The sequence below is a fragment of the Colletotrichum scovillei genome (genome assembly GCF_011075155.1).
Source record: "Colletotrichum scovillei strain TJNH1 chromosome Unknown Contig00014, whole genome shotgun sequence".
NCBI classification, from domain to species: Eukaryota; Fungi; Ascomycota; class Sordariomycetes; order Glomerellales; family Glomerellaceae; genus Colletotrichum; species Colletotrichum scovillei.
In genome coordinates, this window is record NW_023336272.1 from 460861 (window position 1) to 485480 (window position 24620).

Here is a 24620-nt window from a genome sequence, read left to right on the forward strand (position 1 = left end):
CACAGGCCTTCTCGCGTGTCCATTGCCGCACAAGAAAGAGGAAAGCCGACCAAATGATCCCAAGTGCGAAGTTCGTTGTCAGTCTGACTTAAAATATGCTTTCATTCAGCGTCGCAAGACGCGATAAGGCGCCACTGTTCCCTGGGAGCCGAGAAGGTAACGCGCCTCGAAGTACGCTTCTCCCCTTTGGAGAAGAGTCTGGGAGATGTGAACAGCATCCATCCAACAGCCCATACCAAGGCTTCTACATCGAGCTCCTTGATGCGCCTAATATTATTCAGGGACGTTCCACAGACCCAAAGTCAAGTCTCGTAGCTGTTCCCCTTAGCCTCATAACGTAGATACTGTTCGGCCTCACTCATGCTTCGTCGTCGAACACGAGCTGGCAACAAGAGACATCGTCTCTCTCGGTAGCGCAGTCGTCTCCCTCTTAGTACGCAAAAACAAGGATTGAATTATCATCTCCAGCATGTCCGCCCTAATTAGTTCTTCTTGGATGGAGAGTTTCGAGAGGACTGGTATCGAAAACTCAAAGAACAGTGAGCGCGTTTGAGTCGCTGCCAGCAATAATTTGTAAGCATGGTGTACTCGATCGTGTCCATCTAGTCAAGGTCTACTGATTGAGCATGTTCGTAAACTAATAGGGCGCGATCGTCACACGAGATGGCTGTCGGTAACTGCCTTCGATACGCTTTCTGCTTGTCATCGAATCTCCACACCAAGGCAAACCTCCTCCTCCTCATACAGGCTTCCTACAAGTCTATACCATTCGCTCTTCACAACAGCACCAATGAGGTTATCCTAGAAATTTACTGAATTTCAGGGTACCCATACCCCTTAATCACTCTGATCCAGAAACCGAAGATGCGCATAGAGAAGACAGTAGGACATCACCACCCTGGTACACTGCTACTCGGCCTACGTAATCTTTCATCTCTGTGGTCTCGGCCGTTCCAGAATCTGCAGCAACCTCCACGAAAAGGTTTGTGCTCCATGTTGAACTCTCATAGCTTTTGCTCAGGTGTTCTGCCAGTCTTCTCAATAGCAGGATGTAGAAATAGGAACAAGGTGTCTGACTTGTATTCGACGTGAGTCTCGGGAAGACTGCGTCACACGCCTATTGACACTGCAGCTACTTGAACAATGCAGCGTTGGCAATGACCTCTTGTTTTCCTTCTTGAAGGCGCCCTAAATGTACCACACAACCATATTTCAGAGCTCTGACATCAGTCAAGGGCTGCAATGTTGCTGGCTCAGGCTTGTTAACTTCTCGCATCGATAGGAGGCGTATTGAGATTTTTGATTAGGCGTCCCTGCTTTGTTACATGAGACTCCTATAGCTCTCTCTGTTGATGCCATGCTCTCGTTCGAGTCGCGAAGCCGTCTTCAACAGCCAGACCATGCCTTGGAGTTTCCACTTGACTTTCAGTGCTGCTGGAAGGCTTTCGATTCTTTCACATCTTCGCATGATCGCTGAAGCAGCTTAGCCACGCAGTCACAAACTCTCCCATATCTGCTATCTCATGAATCATTTCCATGGCTACGAGTAACTCGTACGGAAATAATGGTGGACCGCTTGGGTAATTTAGGCTTGCCATCTTAAGCCTGTTTCGGAAATTATGAAGGAGAAAAGCGAATTGAATTGAAGTACATCGGAACGGACTGGAGTGTTTTTGTAGAAAGATTGCAAATCTGCCGAAGCATCAAGAGAAGGCCGAGACCCCGATATCTTGTGATATGGATCTGAATTCTATCACTGCTTACGGCACAAACCCAAAAGACTCCTGTATGTTGTCGGACCAGTTCTCCGCTTGGCATGATACGCCTAGAGATTGCTCGCAATTGATGAAGGCCAGTGTCTACTCAAGGAGTAAAGCGGTATTTCATTAAATGGTTCCATGTCATCAGTGGCGCTGAATCGGGATGTTTATGTTGGACTTAGTTCGCCATCCTTTTGGGGCGTCTTGCTGCTAACAGGGTCCCAGACCTCATGCAGAGCTAAATGAGGTCAGACAATGTTACGGGATCAAGTCTAGGAAGCTTGGTCAAGGAATCTTTTAGTCGTGCAAGCATCTTCACTGATGTCTCTACCTAGCCAAATTGAAGCGATTTGGGGAGAGGATAAGGCCCTTCTCAAAGGCATTCCCTCTTGCATAGGTCAAAGCACAGATCTCTGAGGGCGGAGCGAAGTTGTTCTTCAGCCGGAAACACGGTTTCACTGGGGTGCTTACTGGATGACGATGTAATCAAACCCCGATGTTTCTTTCTCGGGTTTTCAGAGCATTCGCCGTAACGCCTTACTCTTGCAGCCATTTTTGGACCCTTTGAGACATGCTTTCGCCATCTTGGGGTGTCTTGAAACTCGTATAGAGATGGCCAGCCTGTTACTTGGTGAGTTTATCAGTGTGTAAACCGTTCCCGGCGTTTAAAATTTTCTTGCAGTGGGCTGAACCATTCTTGAATGGCCCTGCAAAGTGGTGATGTTAATCTTCTTTGAGATAGGCTTATCTTTGTACTCATCGACTTGGGTCAATATAGATACCAGAATGGCAATACTGCGCTCGTGGAATCTTTGGAGTGCCTGTAGTGGGATACCCCTGACCTGGAAGTGCCTTTTCTGAAATGCCATGACTCCATAAAGTTAGGACTCACAACAGCAGGAATATCAGAGGCATCACTTTCACCGTTCAAAGGCTTGAGACCACGCTCGTGAACTTGAGTGCTTTGACCCCAACATTCCCGCAATCAGCGGTTTCCACGGTTTGAAAAATACGGAGATATGGGAAATCAGTTGATCAGCTTCCTACAGAGTCACTACGAAGATGCCAGCTAATGCTTCCCTCCATCGCACGACATGTTTCATGATAACCACAACATATTACCGCCGACTTGGTACAAATGTGGTTCTTCGCTGCATTTATCGTGAGGACGTGTGTCTTACTAATACATGGTTCAGTCACCAGAATCAGTCACCGGAAGAGTGAGATTCAAGACCCCTCCGGCCAACACAAAAAGATCTCATAGACTGGCATCTGGGAATTTATCGTCAGCAGTGGCATGGAAGACGTCCATTACCGCGTTTGAATCCACGTATTTGACAATGACGGACCTTAACTCGACCATACCTTTGCCCCCTCGGGCAGGGTTATCGTGGATACAAAGTACGGCCACTATCTGGCCTTGGACGTTGGAAATCATGGTCTTGATGAGCTTGATAGTAATGGGACCTGGAAATAAGACATGAAAGAGATGGAATGGCAAGACACTATAAGGGCCTGGCTGTAACAACACCGAGCTGCAAGCAGACACTCGACTGATGTTTTTGTTTCGCAATGCAGTGCCCTTGCGAGGCCACTCAGAATCATACTCAGATAGCGACTTCACCATACCGGATATGCTGGGGAGCCTGCGTATCTCATCATGGCGATGCTGGAACGAAACTTCGAAGATTTCACAAGAAAGTATTAGAGCCAGATCATTCGCCACGTCGACTCTGATCAGTGTCGAGCGTGTTCTAGGTTCTTGGCACCATCATCCTACTTTGAGGCCTAAAGCCGAGACTTGTTTCGGACTTATCAGCTGATGTATTTGACTCTGCTGAAGTGAACAGAACTCACCATGTCCGTTGGCCAAGATCCTATTGGTCTAGAAATATGTCGCATGCCATGGAGGAAGGCATTCTTGACGTTCCACCTCCATCCCCTATGAGATTGTATCTCCAACACACTCACCGTTATGAACACAGAGACTGAATAGAGGCTGAGAGTAAACGAATTTCCCGCTAATTGATTTAAGGATCGTCCCTCTTACGCTGGTGACGCTCAAATTCGCCGATGTCGGCATAGGTATCTACCATTCCTTAAGCTGCCGAACGTATGAGGAAAACCTGTCGGTGGTTGACAAGCGTAGTACATAGAAAAGCAACATATCAAACGACGCCGTGTGCGTCAAGCACAGCAATGTTGACCCCCTTGTGCAGCAGCACCTCTGGGTACGTGCTCTCGGAGTAACAACAACTATATACCCGTAATTCCCTCAAGTTGATCAAGTCACCTGAAGCCTCAACCGTGGCTGCATTCTACTTTGAGGAGACTATGGCTGCGTGCCTTGCCAGTGCAATTTCATGAAGACTGTCTGTGCGGAGATGCCTTGCTGTTGCTTGTGTAGTGTCAGGTGGATTGCTTATGCTCATTGCCGCCGCTAATAGCTTTGCAGTCTTGAGGTGTTTGCGATTCATGATGGGCGCGACTGGGCATTCCGTTCTTTCCTGTATAAACACACTTACTGCCATGTGGTACTAGGAAGAGAGCAGCCTCTCTAGACCGCCGTTACGTTTACCCCCTACTTATTCAAGTCAAGAATTCAGCCATACTCACCTTCAAATCCATCTTCAACTTCCAACTGGAGAATCACTCAATCCAATAGCCACTGATTCTCCGCCATCTTAGCTCATCCCCGGAACGATCTTTATGTGGCATTGGAAATGCCAACAAGGGCATTGCCTCGTGGTGGACGCTCACTATCCCTTTCGGCGGCGCAACGACGATCTGAGGCATCATCCTTGGAATTTCCATCTTAGACTCCCCGCTGCAAGAGAGTTCCGCGTCCGTCAGAGACGAATCCATTGCTTTGGACAGGGTCAAAGGTAACATGACGGGCGTGGAAGACAGTTTAAGCATTTAACCTACCACATTTCCCTAAGGATCAACAATATCGGCCCATACTAATGACCACCCGTAGACTGTCAAATGATACCAATGCAGGGAACCCTTCATGAATTATAAGATCTCCGCCCCTTTTCCTATCATAAGTTTGTGCGAATGTACCGACTGGTGGGCCTGTTGCTCTTTAATTACTGTTCATCTCTGGCATTGGAAACTCACCGCAAAACACAGATTTACTAGCGATGTATGCTGTCGGCTACATTCCAGAAATGTTGCCAGTTCTTCGGAGGCTTTAGCTCCGGAATGGCTGCGCGAAAACGATGCCTTGAAGTGCTATCCACCATCTAATTTCTCTAGCTTTGTCATCATGAGAGACATACTGCTCATGCTCGCTAGGCTAATGCATCATAGGACTTCACGATCCAGGGTTTGCGCTGCGGACAAAGAAATTTTGTTTCGAGCGTGACTATGACTTCAGATCAGCTAGACTATGATGAAAGAACTATCCGGCGGTCAAGGGCGAACCGTCGTGCCACGCCATCGATCGGAGACACTCATGAAATCTCTGGATTTACCATGAACTCCAATTCGATCCGGGGAAGATGAATAGGTTTGTTGAACTGCAACACGATATTGTCCGACTTATCTCCACAAGCCGCTCAGGTGTTCTTCTACATGTAAGAAGAAAAGAAGGTGAATCTTGCTCCATAATTGAGATGGATAACTTAGCTGTAGTGAATGGCTCGCTGACTGTGGCTTGGGAAATACCTAAGCGACTGAGTCTCTCCTACTTGAGCGAAAGGTAACACACAGTGCAGCCATGGTGGACATACCGATGATTCTCAACAAGCCAAACTGGCCCAATACTTTCTTCAAAAGTTCAGATACACATGGTCATCGTCGCTCGAGTGGGGGGCTGGGTAGGATTGGTTCATTCACAGATTGTGACCGAGCATGTCATTGAGAGACAGGCGTCTAAGGAGGGCCTGGCATGCCGGGTGGTTGGTTCTGGGGCTCCGTCCAAAGATGGCCCAATACTCCCCATCGATGACTTTCCATGGATCAAAGATACCCCAACAAGCAAGATTAAATGAGCAGACTCGAGGCCCGACGAGACGGTGATACTGGCAGGCCAGCATTCGAGGCCGTTAGAAATCACAGCCTAGAGACCACCCACCAGGTTGATATGCTGGCCATGGCTTGCCATGGATAGCATCGTGGGGGGAAGGTCTATGTCACTCTGCATCACTAGATCATGATGGAAATGTGGACTTTCTTATCATATTCGAGGGACCTGGGCCGGCTGACCAAAGTTTGTTCATGGCTCTGCTCGATGACATGGACATTGGCATTGCTCTGCTCAAGCTCGTCTCGACTTGCTGATCCATGGGATTCTGCATCGTGTTCCACCGAAAGTGGCGGATTGGGCCATCAGGTGAGTAAGAGACCACAGCTATCAGTATTTCCCACACTTTCCTCATGTTGTCGAGCAACGCAAGGTCCGCAGTGGCCAGTTGCAGAAGTAAGAGCGAATACAATCTTGGTCTCAAGGACACAAGAGATCTGGGTTCATGCGGCCTCTCCATAAGTTCACGTCGCCAAGCAGCTTCGTCACCTCATCATGATCACACACCGTTTTCCTCAAGCTTTTGGTGGTGGCTGGGCTAGCTCGGCCGCGTTCAATACCCTCTTATAGGTGTTATGCGGATTCGCCGTGGGACGTGGAAAGTGGCCGCCAGTCTCAAGCAGACGCATGAACTGGCTGAATCTCACCGAAATCTCACCAAACTCTCACCAAACTCTCGATCACGACATTGTCCTGGAGTCTCGTATCAAGGATGACTATGGAGTTAAGAAGTGCTCGCTGGAATAAGCGTTGTGAGCCATGATATTACAGAAACGTGCCGTTATTCTCGACATACACACGGTGTATTGTGCACCTAAGGTAGGTGGCAAGCGAAGGTACCAAAGAATGGGTCATTCTTATGTAAGCGAGCCCAAGCCCACGGAGTGGCAGATTGTCAGATTGGCCAGCCACGTACCCCGTGACTACCTTACCTTACCTAAGCACGATTCACCTTTGTAGCGCGCACGAGCCACCTTAGTAAGCTCGGTGACCTGGAGCCGTTGCTGCAGGGCGGTCAAACCGCGCAGAGGAATCCTCGCCGCCGTCAAGGTACTCCGTGAAAAGACCCATGGACTGGATTCTAAGAGCGCTTGCATGAGTTCGTCTATCCAGTCCACCAGTCTTTCACCTTGGTTCTTGCTACAGCGATGCAATGGCCATGGCTGTGCTGAGATCTTGACAGCGATACGCATCGGCAGTGAGGCAGGGAGGCACGTGGACCGTTGAATTTGGCAATCGAGGAACCGATACAAGTCTCAACCTGGGCAGCATATAGCTTCGTGAGTCGTGTGGTGTTGGTGTTGTGTGGCTTCGTTTAGATGCCACGGGGGTGTGGCGTGGCTGCTGTGTGGCTGGATGTGGCTAGTAGTGGCTGATGAAGGTGACTTTCAATGGCCGAGCACTGAGTGCTGAGTGGACCTGAGGAACCACAGTGGCACAGATCCAGCGGGCAGAACTTCAAGTCGTCCAAGGCCCAAAAGCAATCAGCACGCCAAAGGGCCCGGCGCAGCCCGTGCTTGTGCTTATGTAAGGTAGTCACCACCTGGGGTCCTTCAACGGCAATTGATGAAATCTGCGTGTCACGGAAATCGTAGGTCGCTTCATAAGCACACGCAGGCTGGTCCCGTCATTGCCTCGCGCGTCAGATACATTGGTGTCCCACGTCCGAAAGTCGATGTGCGGGCTATCTAAAAGGACGGGATTGGCTCGACATTGGACGATCTGGGAAGCCTTCATGTGGTGACAACACATCTTGCTTCAGGCATCCACCCATGTTCCGCCTCAGACACCTGTGATCCCTCGCTGAGCACACTGCTATTTCTTGCTGCTTTGTTCTTCTCTAAGCTACCCTGTACAGACGTTGATGCCACGATGTGCTGGTAGTTCACCTGGGTTAGGCACGAGACGTACTGACGTTCCCGTCACGCCGTCATGTCACAACTTTCTCTTTGAACGCATGAAACGCTTCGTGCCATGATTTTTTGTCTTCATGAGAGTTTCCGCTTCGGGAAGTTGTAGATGAGCACAAGGCAGCAAATCGAGCAGCGCCTCTTACCTAATCACCAACAGTTCTTCTATTCAAGTGTTGGGCATCATCCCTTGCGAACACCAAACGAACAGAACACTCATGGGAGAGTGGGCAGAGGGATTATTGGCCTAATCAATCGGCTAACCGGTTCTTTGCCATTCCTGCCATCCTGTGGATAGACTGCACGGCAAGAAAGTGACTTGTCATAGGAGGGTGTAGCTTCCTTGCACCTTAGACAGGATGGTTGTGGGAAGATTGCTTGGCGACATTGTCGTGTAAACCCTGCGTGTTTTGGCCAAAATTTGGCATCGAAGCAGTCGCCGCCGAATCTTGAGGCAAACCCACATAGCTTGCGGATGATGAGGTGGCATGAGGGAATGGGCAACATTGCCATTGGTGTGTTCGGCGGGCGATAATGATCGAGAGTGATGGGCACCAGCCTCGGTCAGACAAGTGTGTTCGTGGGAGTCAGAATGTCAGATTGACAGTCGACGCGGTCAAGTCGCGCAAATCAGGCCGTGCCTCGGGCGTGTGTATTATGATGATGCTTCGCAGCCTCATTGGTCTAGGACACGGTCGACCCGGCTGCGCCAACAGCCTACGGAGCAAGAGACGGTGTTGTGAAGTTATGAATGGGCGGCACCGAACACCACAGGCGACTCGGAAAGCCATGGTTCTGGAAGGAATTGTCTCCGGTAGCCCGGTCGGTATGGCATTCCTGCCTGAAGTCATCGTGGCGAGAAACGTGTAGGAAACCCAAATAAATGATACCAGCGCCTTTGTGTTTTCGGGAGAGACTATCGACGATCGTGAGTGTACTGCTACGAGAGGCGTTGCGATGACATGAATGGGATGAAGTGGCATCGAAGCAAGACGATGAAGAGCGAAGCAGACCAAACTATCGAGACAAGGGGCTCCGTGCAGAATGATGGACAGTGCCGAGGGTCGTTGGAAGGCAGCAGCAGTAAACGATTCGCGTTGCAGTGCGACTTTGAGTTGGCGGCGATGACTTTTGCGCAGGACGTAGGTTACGTAAGGCATGCAGGCGACGGGAGGTAGCGTAAGATACCTCAGGTGTACGTGCCAGGCTTCGTTCCGGTGTCACTCAGCAGCTCTTGGTGGCAATAAAAGAAGGAGGAAAAGATGAAGTGGCGCAGGAAGGAACGTAAGGCACAGCCGAAGTGAACCTTTTGCCCCGGAGAGGGGAAATCTGAAGAAGTGGGTGAGAGTAAGAGGGAGGAGGAGAAGGGTGTAAAGTGAGGGAAGGAGGCACGACTTCCGTGCCTTACCTTAATGTACCGTACCTCGCCCGTGAGACCTGAAGGCGCAGGTGCAGGTATAGACACGCAAAATCTGAGCGGGCAGATGCGTGCCTTCCACCATTTGTTCTCCAAGTTCCAGCAGGTCGCGTCATTGTGGCTGCACCCGCAGGAACGTGTGACAATTGGAACTAATGAGGAAGGAAGGTGATCACTCACCCAGGCAAACTAGGTAAGTACCCACCTGAGTACCTTCCAGTGAGGTGTCTGAGGTAACTCATGGGGCGGATTGGAGAACGGGACGTTGAATTTAGGTTGCCCCACACACACCCCACGTCTCCCATCTCCCGTCTCCCGTCCCATCCCACCTCGTCTCCACCACATCATTCAACTGTTCTGTTTACTACCTCCTATCGTCAACACCATCAGTCGTCGCAGTCGATACTTCACCCCAGACCTCTTTTTTTCTTTTGTTCCTTTTTCCCACTCGCCACGACAACCATATTGATGGTTGCTGGACCTTGTCGTCGGGATTTGAGCACTTTCAAATCGCCCCTCCACGACGCAAAGCCCTTTGCCATTCCAACCAGCGTTACGACCGGCTTCGTTTTTATTATCCGCCCGGTCCAAATCTAGACGCTCCTCCGCCACTCTCCTTCAACCGCATCCACGTAGGCCAGTGTTGTTGCGTCGTCCCAAACTGCCATACTTCCAATGGCATCAATTCGGCGCAATGTCCCGCCCAAGTGCACCGACTGGCTTTGGTTCCGAGGTTGACCTGCACCGAGCTTCCAATCACATTGGCTACATACGAGTCAATGTTACGAGCGGGAGTTGGTGGGTGGCCAGCCAGTGGAAGCTTCGCACTGAGCTAATTCTGCGGGGCGTTGCCGCCAAACACCAAAATCAACCGCACATGGCGGCAGCTTTCGGAGTTGGCAGCCTTTGGATTCGGCCAAATTCAACCATGAACCCGGCAGTTTTTGGAGTACCTTAGACCAAGTTCAACCGCGTGCCTGGGAGCTTTTGGAGTCGGCAGCTCTTACAACTTCTGCCATCCGCACCCTCCTTCCACCTTCTGCCTGGACATTGCCTCCACCATCCGCACCAGTCTTTTCCAGCGTTCCTTCCTACAATCGCTTGCCTTGCGATCAACTGATTTAGTTCTCACCTTCCTACCTTTCTTCCTACCTTCCTTCCTACTTTCCTTCCCTCCACCCTTTTCCCTTCCGCCTGCCTTTCCAACTGACTCCTTCCCAACTGACTCCTTCCCACCTTACTTCTTTCCATTTTAATTCTTACCACTTGACTTCCGCCTCCCTTCCTCGTGCTCTTGTTCCTTCTTCTCGCTCACCTTCCTTTCTTTCAATCTTTTTCCTTCCTCAGACGCTTCTTCCTCACACTCTTTTCTTCTCCTCCGTCTTTTTTGACTTCCTCATGAGCTTCACGACCTCATCCTCCGGCCCTCGCGCACCCCTTCTTTTCTAAACAAGCCCATTTCGCCATTTCGGCATTCGTCAGTCAATCAATCTTTTCTATTCAATGAACCACCGGTATGACAAACACCAACGATACAGACCTCCCTGCCGCCGACCGAGGCACTTCTGACACCCCACCGCTTCTTAGAACATTGAACGAACTCAACAACATTCAGATTACTGAGGTCGAGCAGCATGTTGACCGCTTATGGCACGACCTTCAGGCCAACTTCACCAACACGAATGACGCTACTATAACTGGGGACACCAAGTTCATTTTTTGGGCGTTCCGAAAGGTCGATCGTCAAACACTCTGCCGAATCCTCGACAAGAAGCACAAAGACGATCTCCAACTAATCAAGACGGATATTCGACGTCGTCTGGCCAACCTGTGCCCGCACTGGGACGTTTCACCCGGCCTTTTTCTCGCAATTTTTGGTCCGGAGATTACGAAATCTCGAAGGTGCCTCGATCTTCTGAGAAACTTACGACGATCCTCCCCGCAGCTTTGCCTTGGTGTCTTTATTGATTCTTTCAATCGCGTACCGAGAACCCACGACCACCGATGGGGCCCTCGCTCAGTAAGGAACCAAGTCAGCGTGTTCAAACTCGCCGTGGGAGAGTGTATGTCATTCGCACATCGCACACCGACAGCTTTTGCTCACACTTTTGCTCTCTAACCAGTTGAACCTGCTCTAGTAATGCGTCATCAACGGTACGCCAAAGATGGCCCGCCTTCCGAATGCGATTCGAGTAGCAACAGCGGTGACTCGGACGATGACCTCCCCGACAACTCCAACCTCAACGAGCACAAACCAGACGCACGTCGACCCCTTCCTGCTGGGCCCTCCTTCATCATCACCAGATCGACACGTGGCAAACGATCATGTCCTCCATTGACACGGAAGCGATCTCCTCCAGCCCAACACATCGATGCATCCCCACCCCCAGAGCAATCCAGACGGGAGCGCCAGACTTTGACGGGTGCACCAAAGGGTTCTGCGCTTGTATTTCAATCCAAAGACAATCTTGGACTCCACAATTCTTCTCTACAAGCGGGCCCATCTACCCACGATGCTGAGGATGACGGTGACGATAACTCCTTTGTGCCCCAGTCAATACCTCGGGCTGCATCTCTTCCTCCATTAACACCGTCACCTTTTGGTACACGGAACCAAGACACACCAATTCCTCCCCAGCGCCAGCGCAAGCGTGCTCGACTCACTGAAGTCAGGCACCCAGACTGGGACGTCAGCAACGACAGCTTTGGCGGTGCGAGACTTTCACCTCTTGACAGAGATGGAGCAGCCACTCCTGTGATTGAGGAACCTGCTTTTTTATCCCCCGCTCGACCCGACCTCACCTCCAGCCCCGTCTTGATAACCATCAAAAGCGAAGAATCCCCTGTTTTGCCCCCTCTGAACACATCCCTAGCTGGCGCTACAATCGAAGCCAATCTTGAAGGGAGGTCCTCAAGGCTCAAGTATCGCTGTTCGATCTCGAACATCTCGGACGATATGCACTGTCTTCTTCCAGGACAAAAACTCAACGACACCATCATCAATACTCTCCTCAACCGTTTGTCCTCAGTCACTGGAAAGGTCTTGGCAATCGACAGTTTCGTCCTTGACTCGAAGAACATACCCGATCGTGTCTACAATGAGATTCAACATGGAGAGCAACACAAGTTACTCATGCCGGTGTGCAATGACGACCACTGGGTATTGTTCGTCTTTTTCTGCCAGGAAAACAAGGTTCGCCTCTTCGATTCCTGTCCAGGCGTTCTGCCTGCCGAGAAAATTTGCCGTGACGTGATCTTGCCGTTCCTCCGTCGGATTGGAGCGAGCGACGACGTTCAAGTTGACCTGGATGTGAGCGGAGTAAGTACCCTTTCAATCATGCTTGGACCCAATTTGAGGTACTGACACACAACCAGTGTGCTCGCCAAAGTAACAACATCGACTGCGGACTCTTCACGCTGTTGTTTGCGCATCAGGTTTCGGGAACTGGGACGGGCATGCCGACAGATGTGACGTCGAGGACACTGGATGCGCACCGACGCCATTTCCTCCAGTGTTTGCTGACCTCCACAGAGGCTGCTCTCTCACCCAAGGAGGCTGGGTACCTTGACGAGCTCGGAGAGACTACAAGTGATCGCTCGACAGCCCTGGCTCGATTGGCGCTTGAAGTATGGGACCGTCAATCTTCCTATCAATCCCTGCTCAAACCAAGCGACTTTTTCGATCAGTCAATGTCGAGATTACAACGACTTCACCAAGCTGAGGCGCGTCAGTGGGAGACATTGTGCATAACATCAGCCCTCGGTCTGACTCACGTGAGTCATGCTAAACTCCTGCGAAATGCTGTTCAGATGGAGTTCGAGAGAGGCGAGAGGAGGAAAGAGATAGACAGACGTCATCATCTAGAAGCTGCTGTCAGGAGTATTCTCACCAATATCCCCCCTGAACATCCGACTGGCTCTTCGGCTGCCCGTTCCAAGCCAGCGAGTAACCTCGAGATCAGTGCCATGCGCAGCTTGCGATCCGCCACAGAAGTGGCGGCTGTCTTTTTCAGGGAGGGCAATCTCATAACCAGCACGGATGATGACAAGAATCCCTTCACGATGTGCGTAGCATACATCGTCGTTGCCCGATTTATAAGACAAAGGCTATCAAGCATCGAATATGGTCTGGAGATTGAGATTGGTCGAGGAGCAGACAGGGACATTTTGGTACGTGCGGGACGATGAAGGGATCGGTAATATGCAGAGACAAGGCATGAGGAATGGAGGCAATAATTGCAAAGTCACAATCCATAAGTTATTGTCGAGGTATCACTCAAGTCTGTGTTCATTATCCAATAGGATCATTTTCGATGTGAACCCCGCCAGGAGTTCAGCATTACATAGTGACAGGCACTGGTAAGAGGCATGTCATTCTGTCTACCTTTCCCGCGTAGCTACCATGGGAACAGCACCCAGCTAGCCTGTTTCCAATACTATTAGCTGCACTTGAGAATATCATCCAATGGTATCTTCCCTAGTCAACCTCACCTTTCTGATTGAACAACATGTCCAGAGGTGGAATCGTGGTGGCCTGGCGCCGTGCTCCTATGTGGTCACATCTAGTGCCAGCTCCAGAGCTGGCTCCCTGCCTTGCGCTCACACCAAGAGTGCATGTATACAAACAAGAAAGAATCGGGTTTCTGAAGTGTTACTACCTCAGAAGCAACCTAGCGGACCTTGACGGGTAGTGTGATGCTGTGCTGCTGTCACCAGCCCACCGACAGACACCTCACCTCACAGTTTGGCGATGTGCAATCACCTACCTACCTTACAGTAGGTATTCGCTAATCTTACCCACTCGAAGTCAGTGATCAGCCTGAGGGCCGCCTCGGTGCGGCAATACATTGAGTGGCACATGACGAAGTAGCCACTTTTCACCGATTACACGCATCTCATCCCGTCGTTCATGGAAAATAATCATCGCTCTTTTATATAAGCTCCATCGACAGTTGTCAAAGAGTCTTCTCATCTAGTCTACCCTGCCGAAAGGTCCTCGTGGCATCTCTTTCATTCCGATTGTGACAATCTGAGTGAGATGACCATCTGAGTGAGACTCGTCGCACACTTCCACCTTGGTGACTGCTTGCTCTCGTGCGTTGCGTGACCGCATATTCAGGGCTCAGTCCATTGCTGGACACGCCAAGCACGAGATGGTACGCATATCTCAAGTCGAAATGGAGTAAGGCCATTTCCATAAGCGTGGAATGGAATAAGTTCCGTCGTCCGAGCACAAAATTTGGACGACTACCACTCGACCAGGTCCCCGTGAGACGCCTCGATACCGACGGCTCTCACTATTCGGGAGGTTTCTCATTAATAGCAGGGAACAAACATGTCTGAACCTGAGAGGGAAGCGCGCCGTTTAGTCCAAGCCATGAAAATTTGAAATTGTGGGCAATTTCTTCTACCAATCAAGACTTCACCACTCCTCACGTAACTTGGACCGTCGAATCAGTCGACTCACATGTCATGGGCTTAATTGCTGTTTTCAATTGCAATTAGGACGGAGAATAGCGGTTCAATTAGACAACTAGGGGCAATCCACTCCGGGTGGTGTTACGACAAGCGGCTCCTGTCTTGCTCTTCTGGCCAGAAACCGGTGGTGGCCTGTAGTCTCGGGTTTCGAACAGCGCAAAACTGCACATGAGCGACAGGAAGATGGTTTCTTCCGAAGGTCTCCTCCGTTTCAGCGATCATTCTTCACCGAAAGCACAAAGCCCACTGTCACCTCAAATTCATATCAACAACTAGTCTTCAAGTAAAGTTCTACACCAAACGCAAGGATGTCGTCATACAGAGCAAGGCCATCGCTCCTCAGTTGTAAGCCCAACTCAACCATCGTGAGAAATGAACTGAACTTGAGGAAATTCAATCTAAAGAAGTTGATCATTTTACTTAAACGCAAATCTCGGAGTCCCGTGTCGTAGTTTTAACCTGCCTGGTATCTGAGCCCGTTGCAATGAGGCTGGTCTACGTAGAAATCAGGTGCGCATGGAGAGAGTTGAATGCGAATGAGCAGACAGTGTGGGAGAACCTCCATTAAGGTTGAGAACTGCCTAGTCCACCCCGACTACTTGGGCCACTTGTACTACGCCAAGAACGCAAGGGACTGCGTCATTCTGAAGGATACGCCAGGTCCGTCGACATCACACGTAGTCGGAGGCTAGATTGTGGAACCAGAATGTCTTGACTGCCGAGGAGAAGGCCTGCAGAGATGGCGTAGTATTGGTACTTAAGGACCGCCACGATATCCCGAATCCTTCCCAAGCAGAAAGAAGGACGGGATCAGGCCCACTGACAGCTCTTAAAGTTCGCGGTGTTTATTGACCCAAGGTGCACCCCGAACACTTCTATCGACACGGCGCTTATCTCGGAGATAGATAGCTTGAGCGAGATCGCGAAGCTGACCAAAAAGCGGTGTACCAGGTGGGGATCGATTGGCACGAACCTGGCAGTGTCGAGTGCAAGGTACCTGCCATCTGCTCACAAAACGAGGTGGACGGGGAGAACATGGTGGTCGCTACGAAGGAGAGCCGCATGTTCGAAGGGTTTCAGGTCTACAACAAGCCTTTGTCGATGTCCCAGAGTCACCGCGCCCTCGAACAGGCTCAAGAGCTGCCACGAGGTCGTTGACGATGGCAGTACGTTATGACCTTGTGGGAGTTGCGGTAGCTGGCCCGTCACTTCATCGTGGTTGTTGTTGTTGTCCTCCATGTTGTACGTGGTCGTCCAGCTCGACGTGTTCTTGCTTCCCTCGGAGTTGGCACTTGTGCCGCACAGAACCGTCCTCGAGGATTTCCATTTCGGTTTGCGAATTGAATCTCGGCTCGATCGAGGGATCTCGAGGCCCAGGCGCTTTTGTACAGCCTTGTAGGTGCTGTTGTAGTGTTGCGTGGTGAAGGTAGTCATTGAGGATGATGCCTGGAACGTGTACTTCATATGAATCTTCCGGACATTGGGTATCGTGAAGGGAGGCGTGGGCCGTTGCCGGAACACGTCAGAAGTTTATAGAAAAGTATGTAGCCGTAGCCGACAATTCAATTGTTCTTGAAGAAGCACAAGGCGCCGATCTTGTAGCGTTTGACGTCAAAGGTCTATGTTGGTTTGTATCGGACGCGCCTCAAGCAAAACTCAGAAAGGTTTCAAGGCCATCCTGGAAGGAATCATCCGCCTGTTAGGTATAATATTCTCCTAGTTTCCACTACAAGGGGTTCGCTGTCACCTCTGCGTCATGTTTCGGTTGATGGAATGGCGATTATTTCGGAACTTGTGCTTGACGAACATTGAGGTAGCTAGAGAGAGATAGGCCCGGGAGAAAAGGATGGAGTGCTTGACATTAGCGTATAGACTGAGAAACAGTTTGGTCCCAAAGACCAAAAACTGAGAGCGACGCAAGTGTCCTGAATACAACACCCTTCCTAGCCCGGTCAGAACCGAAAGCTTTCTCAAAACTGCCTGGAGCGGCCAAGATGTGCTAAGCCCTTCAACGCGAATGCATGCCTGGGAGATACACCAAACATCGATTCGAGCGGTCTGAAATCAACGGTTAGTCGATTGAATTCCAGTGCTTTTTCTCGACGTAGAAAGGGTTCTCGTCGTTGTCAGGAATTGTAGTTATTTTGTGCTCGAGATTTGGGCCCTCAGACTGTGGTAGTATGATCAAGTGGCCGACTGTCATGATTGACTCTGACAGGGCTTCTGTACTAGCTTACTCCCTCGTGTCGCCGGTGTTCTTTTGAGGACAGTGCAGTCTCTGCGTCTAGAGGCAGCCCTCGCTGTTCTATGGCTCGCCATTAGCACTGAATTCGAGGAAGAAATTGATGAAAAGGGAATCAACAGAGTTAGAAAGATGCAGGTAGCTGGGTTGAAGACAGGAAATTAAAAGCCAAAACATCGTGATTGCTAAGACCGAGAACCCGAGATTTTGGCTGCCCTTAAAGTTGCGGCTTGACTAAAGGAAATGTTGTAATTTCCCGACGACTCATCTGGAATGTAGCGTAGGAGATGAAAACCAATGTTAATTGTTGAATGCAATCTCTACGTCGCATTGTCGCGTCTGTTTTGATTACTGCCCTCATATTCTTGTATGTGAGGTTTGCGTTCCGTTTCTGACACCCCTCCCGCAAGCGGACCTGACGCTATACCTAACCCGAGCTCGCGGTTAATGAGATCCATGCGCTCACGATCCGCCCCTGCAATACCTGAACTACCAAAAACTGAATCCATCTCTTCTAGGGTAAGTCGACTGGTTTCGGGGGTGAAAAACCAGATGAAGGCAGCACCTAGAGCGATCAAGATGCCGAAGACCAGAAAGGTACCGTATCGTAAATGAACAATCATGTCGGGGGTTATCTGGCCCACAATAAAATTGTTCATCCAGTTTGCGGATGTAGCAATGGCAATCCCGTAAGGCCGAGTTGAGAGGGGCCAAATCTCTGCGACCAAGATCCATTCGCAAGGGCCCCAAGACCAGCCGAAAAATGCGACGTATGCCCAGACGAGGACGATACATGCCCAGGCTGATGCTTGCTGAGACCTCCACTTATCCTCGTTACGAGAAAAGATGACAGCAATGGCAAGGTGACAGAAAGCCATACCGATAGCGCCGATTGTAAGAATTGGCTTCCGGCCAATTTTGTCGACATAAATCAGAGTGGGAATGGTGGCAACTAGCATAACAACGCCGACGACGCCTGTAGCCAAAAGGGATGTGCTGTTTGAGGACATGCCAAGGGCACCAAAGATCTGAGGAGATGTTAAGTTTGGTTTCCAAGTAAGTCAAGGCTATGAAGCACCTACGGTAGGCGCGTAATATAGAATGGCATTGATGCCCGACCATTGAGTGAAGAACATGGTAACGCTCGCGACCACGACTCGTTTGAACATTGACCGAGTTTTGAATAGATCGAGCATGGCAACGAATTGCAACTTGACGCTATTGATGAACGAAACTTTTGCCAAGTGGGGAAAGTTGGCTTCCGTTGTCCGCTTCTCGAACAGCGACTGGGCCTTGATTTCAAGGAACTCCAACTCGATTAGATTGATATCTGTGTGAGTAGATCGTAGCTTGGTCAAGACTCTCCGAGCTTCGTCATCGTGGCCATGGTGGACGAGCCATCGCGGCGTGAATGGCATGAATAGCATGCCAATGAATAGCGCAATCGCCGGGACTATCTGGAGTAATAGAGGAATAAGCCACGCAGCGTCTGATTGTGTCGAATCCGATTCACCCCCGATAAAGTGACACCCATAGTTCTGGAATTTTGTCAGCAAGTGACGATGCGTGGGCTAGACCTTACCGGTCCAGGTGATTCTCACTATCCAGAAAGAAACCATAACCCCAAACTCAATAGCAAATTGTTGAATGCCAAGCAGAAGTCCCCGGCACTCTGCTGGAGCGCATTCAGCCACATACATAGGCACGATCATGGAGAGGCCACCAACACCCACGCCAGTGATCAACCGACCGCCTAGGATTGCCGAAGGGCCGACATGAATTGCTGTACTCTGAGTGATAACCCCGACGATGAAGACTGCTGTGACGAGAATGACGGTGTACTTTCGCGATAGAGGTTCAGCCAGCAGACTCGCACAAAGGGATCCGAACCAGGCACCGAGCTCGAGTATGGCTGTGAGCCATCCTTTCTTCGTGGTGTTCGTGATGTGATCGCCCATATGGAAGCCGAAGGCAGGCATGGTGAGGATGCCGGAGAAAACACCCTGGTTGTAGCCGTAAAGAAGGCCACCGATGCAGGCAAAGCATGAGATGAGCAGGATCCGTACGTTGTGAGTGAGGCCATGAACTCCAGCGCTACCACTACGCTTGGAACGAGCCTGTACGGCCGAGCCTGGCAAAACTCTTTCGGTGGTGCCAGTCATACTTGATCGCAGGAAATCTTCAATGTGTTTCAAAGGTTATTTATGGAAAGCATTCTAGGAAAGGTCACCCAGATCAAGCTGCGACTAATCGTGTCGCTGCGATGCGTTCACTTTATATACTACGGTAGGATTACTTACATCATCATCTTCATTCATCACAGCCACTGCTGGCTTCCTGGCATCTAGGGAAAATGGCGACAGTCGCAAGCAGACCCCAGCGCAGGAAGGAACGGGTAACTGAGGAAAGGATACGAGACGCTAATTAGGTACAGACAGAATAAGATAATCCGGGGAATCTGGGGAATCCGGGGTATCACCGCAGAAAGTCAACCATGACGACACAATGCCAAGCTTGACCAAGCCTACTCAATTTGGGGACACACTTGCGTTCAGATAGAAGTGAAAGAGGCAACTTTGGTTCGATCCCCGGGCTTGAGTGTCAAATGCGGGGGATGATGTTGTCAGGGTTGGGTAGCCAAACCTACTCAATTGGGAGACGCACTGCGCTCGGACAGGCGCCAAAGAGGCAACTTTGGTTCAATCACTGTGCTCCTAATTTAGCAGGTTTGGCCATCAGCTGACTTTTGAGAATACTCCTCGAAGATGCAGTGTTTGCAAAGGGGGGGTGGGCTCGTCTGCTATCACAACTGCCGCAACAGCCGACAAGTGGCTCCTTGTGCGGAAAATCGATTTCCGACGCACAACTTTCCGTCACAATCCACCATGGTGAAAAAGCCACTAATTGGAAGATTTCCCAAAATACATTGAGACTGATATGAGAGAGGCCAACAGCAAATACACGGATGATCTTGAACACAATGCTCTGCTGAGTGAATTACGGAGGCAATGTACTGGGAGTCTATGTTCAGCGCCGCTTGGCCACATTCTAAAACAAACAAACAGAAATACGGTCATTGTAAAATATTTCATAGAGTCAAATGCTTCTTATACTTTATAGATATTATTTAATGAAGCTATCATTGATTCATAAATACTTAAATCTTAAGGGGACATCTCTTACCACTTACTGTCTATTTGGTATACAAGAGACTCACTCACTCTGCTTACCGTTCTCACCGTCGGCGGGTAATCCGGCCGCATATGAAACTCATAGTACCAGCTCAAATTGCGGGGAAGCTCTGCTTTCTAAGCACATATAGCGCCTGCCAAAACGTATTTTAAGCGACCTTTATCGTGAGAAGAGCTGCCTAGACTTGTACGTCTGTTGAACGCGTTTCTCCGCTTCGCTCAAGCCCCTGTTCGAGGTTCCGGCAGCTCATCAACCCTTTTTGCGGCCGGTCAGTATGACAGTAGCGGATTGGTTAGTACTCTCTGGTGCCCTCTCCGCTCGTGTGTGCACCTCATTGCTCCACACGCCGGGAATAACCGCCTGACTCTACATAGCCAATCGTGCCGGGCACGTCATTTGATATGTAAGATGCATCTTTCTAGAGATTAGTGGTACAGAACTGAGGTCATGAATCAGGCGACAGGCAACAGCCGGTCTGTAATCGTTGCAGCGAAGATAGCCGCACCTGCATCCCTTCCTTCAACGTCCGCTTCCGTCGCGGTAGGACAATCGGTGCATCGGACTCTGATGCCCATGGCAACGGCAAATCGGTTTTCAGCCAATGCCAAGAGTGGGTTCATGTGCCTATGAGACGTATGTCACTGCGAAACCTCATAAGAGACAATGAGCTTAGACAGCTGCAGTTGAATTCATTGACGAAACAGGCACAGTCGGTCTTGAATATGAGTCAGAATCACAGTTAGAAGAGGCGAAGTCGTCATCAACGTCTCCAGCGCCATTACAGCCTAACAAAGAAAGATCAGATGGTCCGCCTTCGATATCAAGCGTTTCGGAAATTTACAGTACGTCACCGGAGCTATCATCAAGTACACGAGAATCGCTCTTGCCTTCTCGCTCGCACAATTTTCAGAAGGACCGAGGGCAACAAAATACACCAAGGAACATCGCAAGGCGACAGGCTCAAGACGGCAATAGTCTATTCTGCGGCAGCGAAGACGCATACATCGCTGACGCCGGACATTCATTGATGGGCATCAACACGATTCATAACAAGCTACAGCTATCTGCTCCCGTCTCATCTTTTTTTGAGTCGCGACCATCATTATATTCAAGCAGAACTCAAGGCCAGCTGGGATGTCGAGACAATGCAGAGCTCGTATTCTACTTCCAATCCGACGTTGGGCGGCCATGGGTAAGTCATACTTGACCTGAGCATTGTTTTGGAAGTGCTAAGTGAAAGTGGCAGTTTGACATCACAGACCACAACTTCACCTTCGATGTTCTTCGGCTCGCTCCTTATTGCCCGCTGTTGCTCTATTCAATACTGGCCACTTCTGCCATGCATAGAAGCAGACGCGAGACAGATCGGAGGACTCAGCACAGTTTAATCACTAGAGCTAGAAGTTTCCACGAACAATGCGTCGCTCTTCTTCTGCCGATGCTCCAAGATAGTTTCTTGATCGCAGATGGTGCCTTCCTTGCATGCTCGACCCTCCTACGGTTTTACGAAGAGATCAATGGTACGTGAAGCCAGCGCGACCCTTCAAGAGCTGCTATGAATACTAGTTTACCTTCTCCAGTGGCTCAACCTCACGGAAGGGAAGACGTCCAGCACCTCCTTGGAGGCTACGTTTCGGTGGCTCAAATGCGTACTGGAAATGTGCTCGCGTCGAGTAATCTAGCCAACGCAGCGTTCTGGGTTCACCAACGCCAGGATCTGTTTGTGGCAATAATTAACAGCAGAGCTCCCAAAACATGCAGTGCGATCGAGACCGAAAGCCACCTCTACAGTGGAGAAGAATATGCATGGACGAAACGGGCCACGACCCTCCATGCCGAGGTGGTTGACTTTTGCTTCGGACCGAGATCAAATTCCGTTGAAGCATTCCTATCAATTGCTAATGACCTAGATGAGTGGGATAGTTGCAAGCCCGTCACGTTTACGCCAGTACATTTCGATGAACCTGACAGTTCTTTAGAAAGCCAGGGCTACCGGGATCTCTGTTTCACACTGGATTGCTGTGGTAAGCAGAACAAGAGAGTTAGTGACTGGAGACACGAGATCTAACCAGTTGTTCTACCAAATAGCCGTCGCTGTGGCGTATCATTGCTTATCGAAGCTACTCATGATTGTTCATGACCCCCAACTCCCCAAACACGGTCCAGACTACCTCGAGAGTCGAAAGAAAACTGAAGTACGCAACAAACGTTGGTAACAAAAACCGCAAGTATTGTCTCTGACATGTGCCGACACAGAACGGCGTATTGTGTTATTTGCGTCTCCTGTGCGGCATTGCTTCTGGGAACCCGGTTCCACCAGCAAGAACTGTCAGCTGCCTAGGGATATCCCAATGTACGAGACACCACCATAAGCACCCGAAACACTTGCTGACTTCGGAATGAGTTGCGGCGTGGGTCAATGATCCACTCGACCGAGACGCCATGTTAAGAGTATTGCGTCTAGTTGAAAAAGAGGACCTTTGGCCGACGTTGGACGCACAAACACTCTTGTTGGCACGATGACATCGTAGACATTAGATTGATATGAAATTTCGGGCACTCTAGCCCCATACATCCTCCAAAATTCGCTTCGACTGTTGCATCTTTTTGACCCATGCAAGTGCCTCAACCTCCCCCACGTTGCAAAACGTCATCTTCAAAGTGGCCAAGGTGGTCATGACATTCCGAGCCATGGCCGCAGCTCCACAGATGTATACCTGGCACGGCACATCGCCATTCAATAGCCTGAAAATCTCTCTTCCACTTTGGATCAATAGGTCTTGGACGTGCAGTTTTTCACACTCGTCGTCCCTGCTGAACGCAACCTTATACTTGAAGATGGCAGGGGTGAGTATTTCTCTCCACTCTTTCCACTCGTTTCGGTAAATGAAATCCACCGTGGAGTTCCTGAATCCCATGAGCAGAATTGTTTCGCCAATTTCTTGCCCCAGCTCCTTTCTCTTCACGCGTTCCTGTACGAACCCCCGGAAGGGAGCAATGCCAGTTCCGGCTCCAATCATAATAATGGGAGTGGATGCCTTGTTCGGCAATTTGAATGAGCTCTGCCGAACAATGCCAAACATACTCTTGCCTGCTAAAACTGCTCCTGGTCCATGGAGGTCGAATGGCATCGTTTCCGAAGGTTGAACTTCACTGGTCATGACAGACCGTTTGGTATCGTTGATCGCCGACTCCAGTGCTCGGAGATACGCAGTTGTCAGCCCGTAGCAGCCATTGTAGCGATGTGGTGACCTCGGGGGACAGGCCGGGGTTTTTGTTACGACCGCAGTGATGGAAACCGTTCGCGGATGAACGATTGTAGAGCTGGAGATGGAATAGAGTCGTGGCTTCATCGGCTTTGTCCGTTCAAGAATAAAAGATAATGGAATGTTCCACACGCCTACACCTTTGGCGCATGTGTTTTCCAAAACGTCCGCCAAAGTCGCGTGTGGGACTACGATCTCTGACTGAAAGTCATCTGCACTGCTGGAGATTCGACGCAGTTCTGCTTTTACTGCATCTGACTCAGTAAATTCTTGGAGATCGGCAACTGTTTCTGCTGACAGCAAGGCGCATATCTCGAGGTAGTATCGAAACAGCGCGTGGATAGTCGTAGGTGTGGGTATAGAAATGGGCATCTGTCCAGGCTGTTTGGCAGCTTCGATGGTTATCGGAACGTGCTCCTTGCCCGTAAGGCTCAAGGCTGCAATCAATCGGTCCACTTCGTGACTGGGATTACTTGGCCAAATCGCAAGGTGGCCTCCTGTCTTATATTTCACTGATCGATCGACCCCGAGATCCACGTCGATGTGAAGACACAATCTTTCCGCAGTCTCCCACAGCTTCCGAATCGTTCTGATCTCCAATGGCTGGGGTCGCTGTCCGCGATCTGCTATTGCCGGTAAGGGATGCCCATGGAAGATTTGAGAAACTGACAAATTGGTGTTTTCCTGTATCTTCAAGCTGGGTTGGTATGGGATAGTGTGCTCTGTAAAATTGAACTCTCTCATGAGAGTCTTCTCAAGGGAACCTCTCCATAACATAAAGTCACTCTCGGTGCGGCTGTTGCTATCGTCGCCACAGCCTGCCTCTCCGTATCGTACAGCTCCGAGTGCTTGCAGAACACGGTCGGTCTGCTCAGCAATGTGATTGAACTGTCTGTACTGGGAATTGCCGAGCCCGAAGAGAACGTAGCGTAGGTTCTTCAAGTCAGTCCTCGCGACATGTAGCGTATATAGAGTATTCCAGAACTCTGTCGCGTTGTCCGGAGGATCACCATCACCGTAGGTTGAGAGCACAAAGCCACAAAGATGACTTGGGTCAAGCTCAGCAAGGTGCTTGTGATCAAAATCGGCGAGATCAGCTGCCAAAATACTGAGTGAGAATTTGTCCGCCAGAGTTTTGGAAAGCCGCCGCGCAACAAGTTCTGCCCTGCCGCTCTGGCTGCCCCAAAAGATAACCACGTCCAAATTCTGCGTTGTAGTTAGATTGGGTCAAGACTCAACTGAGGTTGATATTTCCTTACACCAATCGTGAACGCGTCTCGTATGTTCCGAGATTGGACTAATTCGGCAACGTCTGCCTTTCCATT

General features: G+C 50.2%; 3 protein-coding genes across 3 annotated transcripts; 1 reads left to right on the plus strand and 2 right to left on the minus strand.

Moving 5' to 3' along the window:
- Nucleotides 1–11257: 11257 nt before the first annotated feature.
- HER10_EVM0004240 (Ulp1 protease family protein) lies at nucleotides 11258–13305 on the plus strand (the record flags this gene model as incomplete). The annotated part of the gene is made up of 2 exons (XM_035473892.1): nucleotides 11258–12436; nucleotides 12493–13305. The coding sequence occupies 2 exons, from the start codon at nucleotides 11258–11260 to the stop codon at nucleotides 13303–13305; spliced, it is 1992 nt and encodes a 663-aa protein (XP_035325792.1).
- Nucleotides 13306–17157: 3852 nt separating this feature from the next.
- HER10_EVM0002910 (uncharacterized protein) lies at nucleotides 17158–18999 on the minus strand (the record flags this gene model as incomplete). Its single annotated transcript, XM_035472603.1, has 3 exons — nucleotides 17158–17865; nucleotides 17920–18375; nucleotides 18439–18999. 3 exons carry the CDS (start codon nucleotides 18997–18999, stop codon nucleotides 17158–17160), a joined length of 1725 nt encoding a protein of 574 aa, XP_035325781.1.
- Nucleotides 19000–22590: 3591 nt separating this feature from the next.
- Nucleotides 22591–24039, minus strand: HER10_EVM0010485 (putative NADPH-cytochrome P450 reductase (CprA); the record flags this gene model as incomplete). Its single annotated transcript, XM_035479942.1, has 2 exons — nucleotides 22591–23515; nucleotides 23627–24039. 2 exons carry the CDS (start codon nucleotides 24037–24039, stop codon nucleotides 22591–22593), a joined length of 1338 nt encoding a protein of 445 aa, XP_035325829.1.
- Nucleotides 24040–24620: the final 581 nt, after the last annotated feature.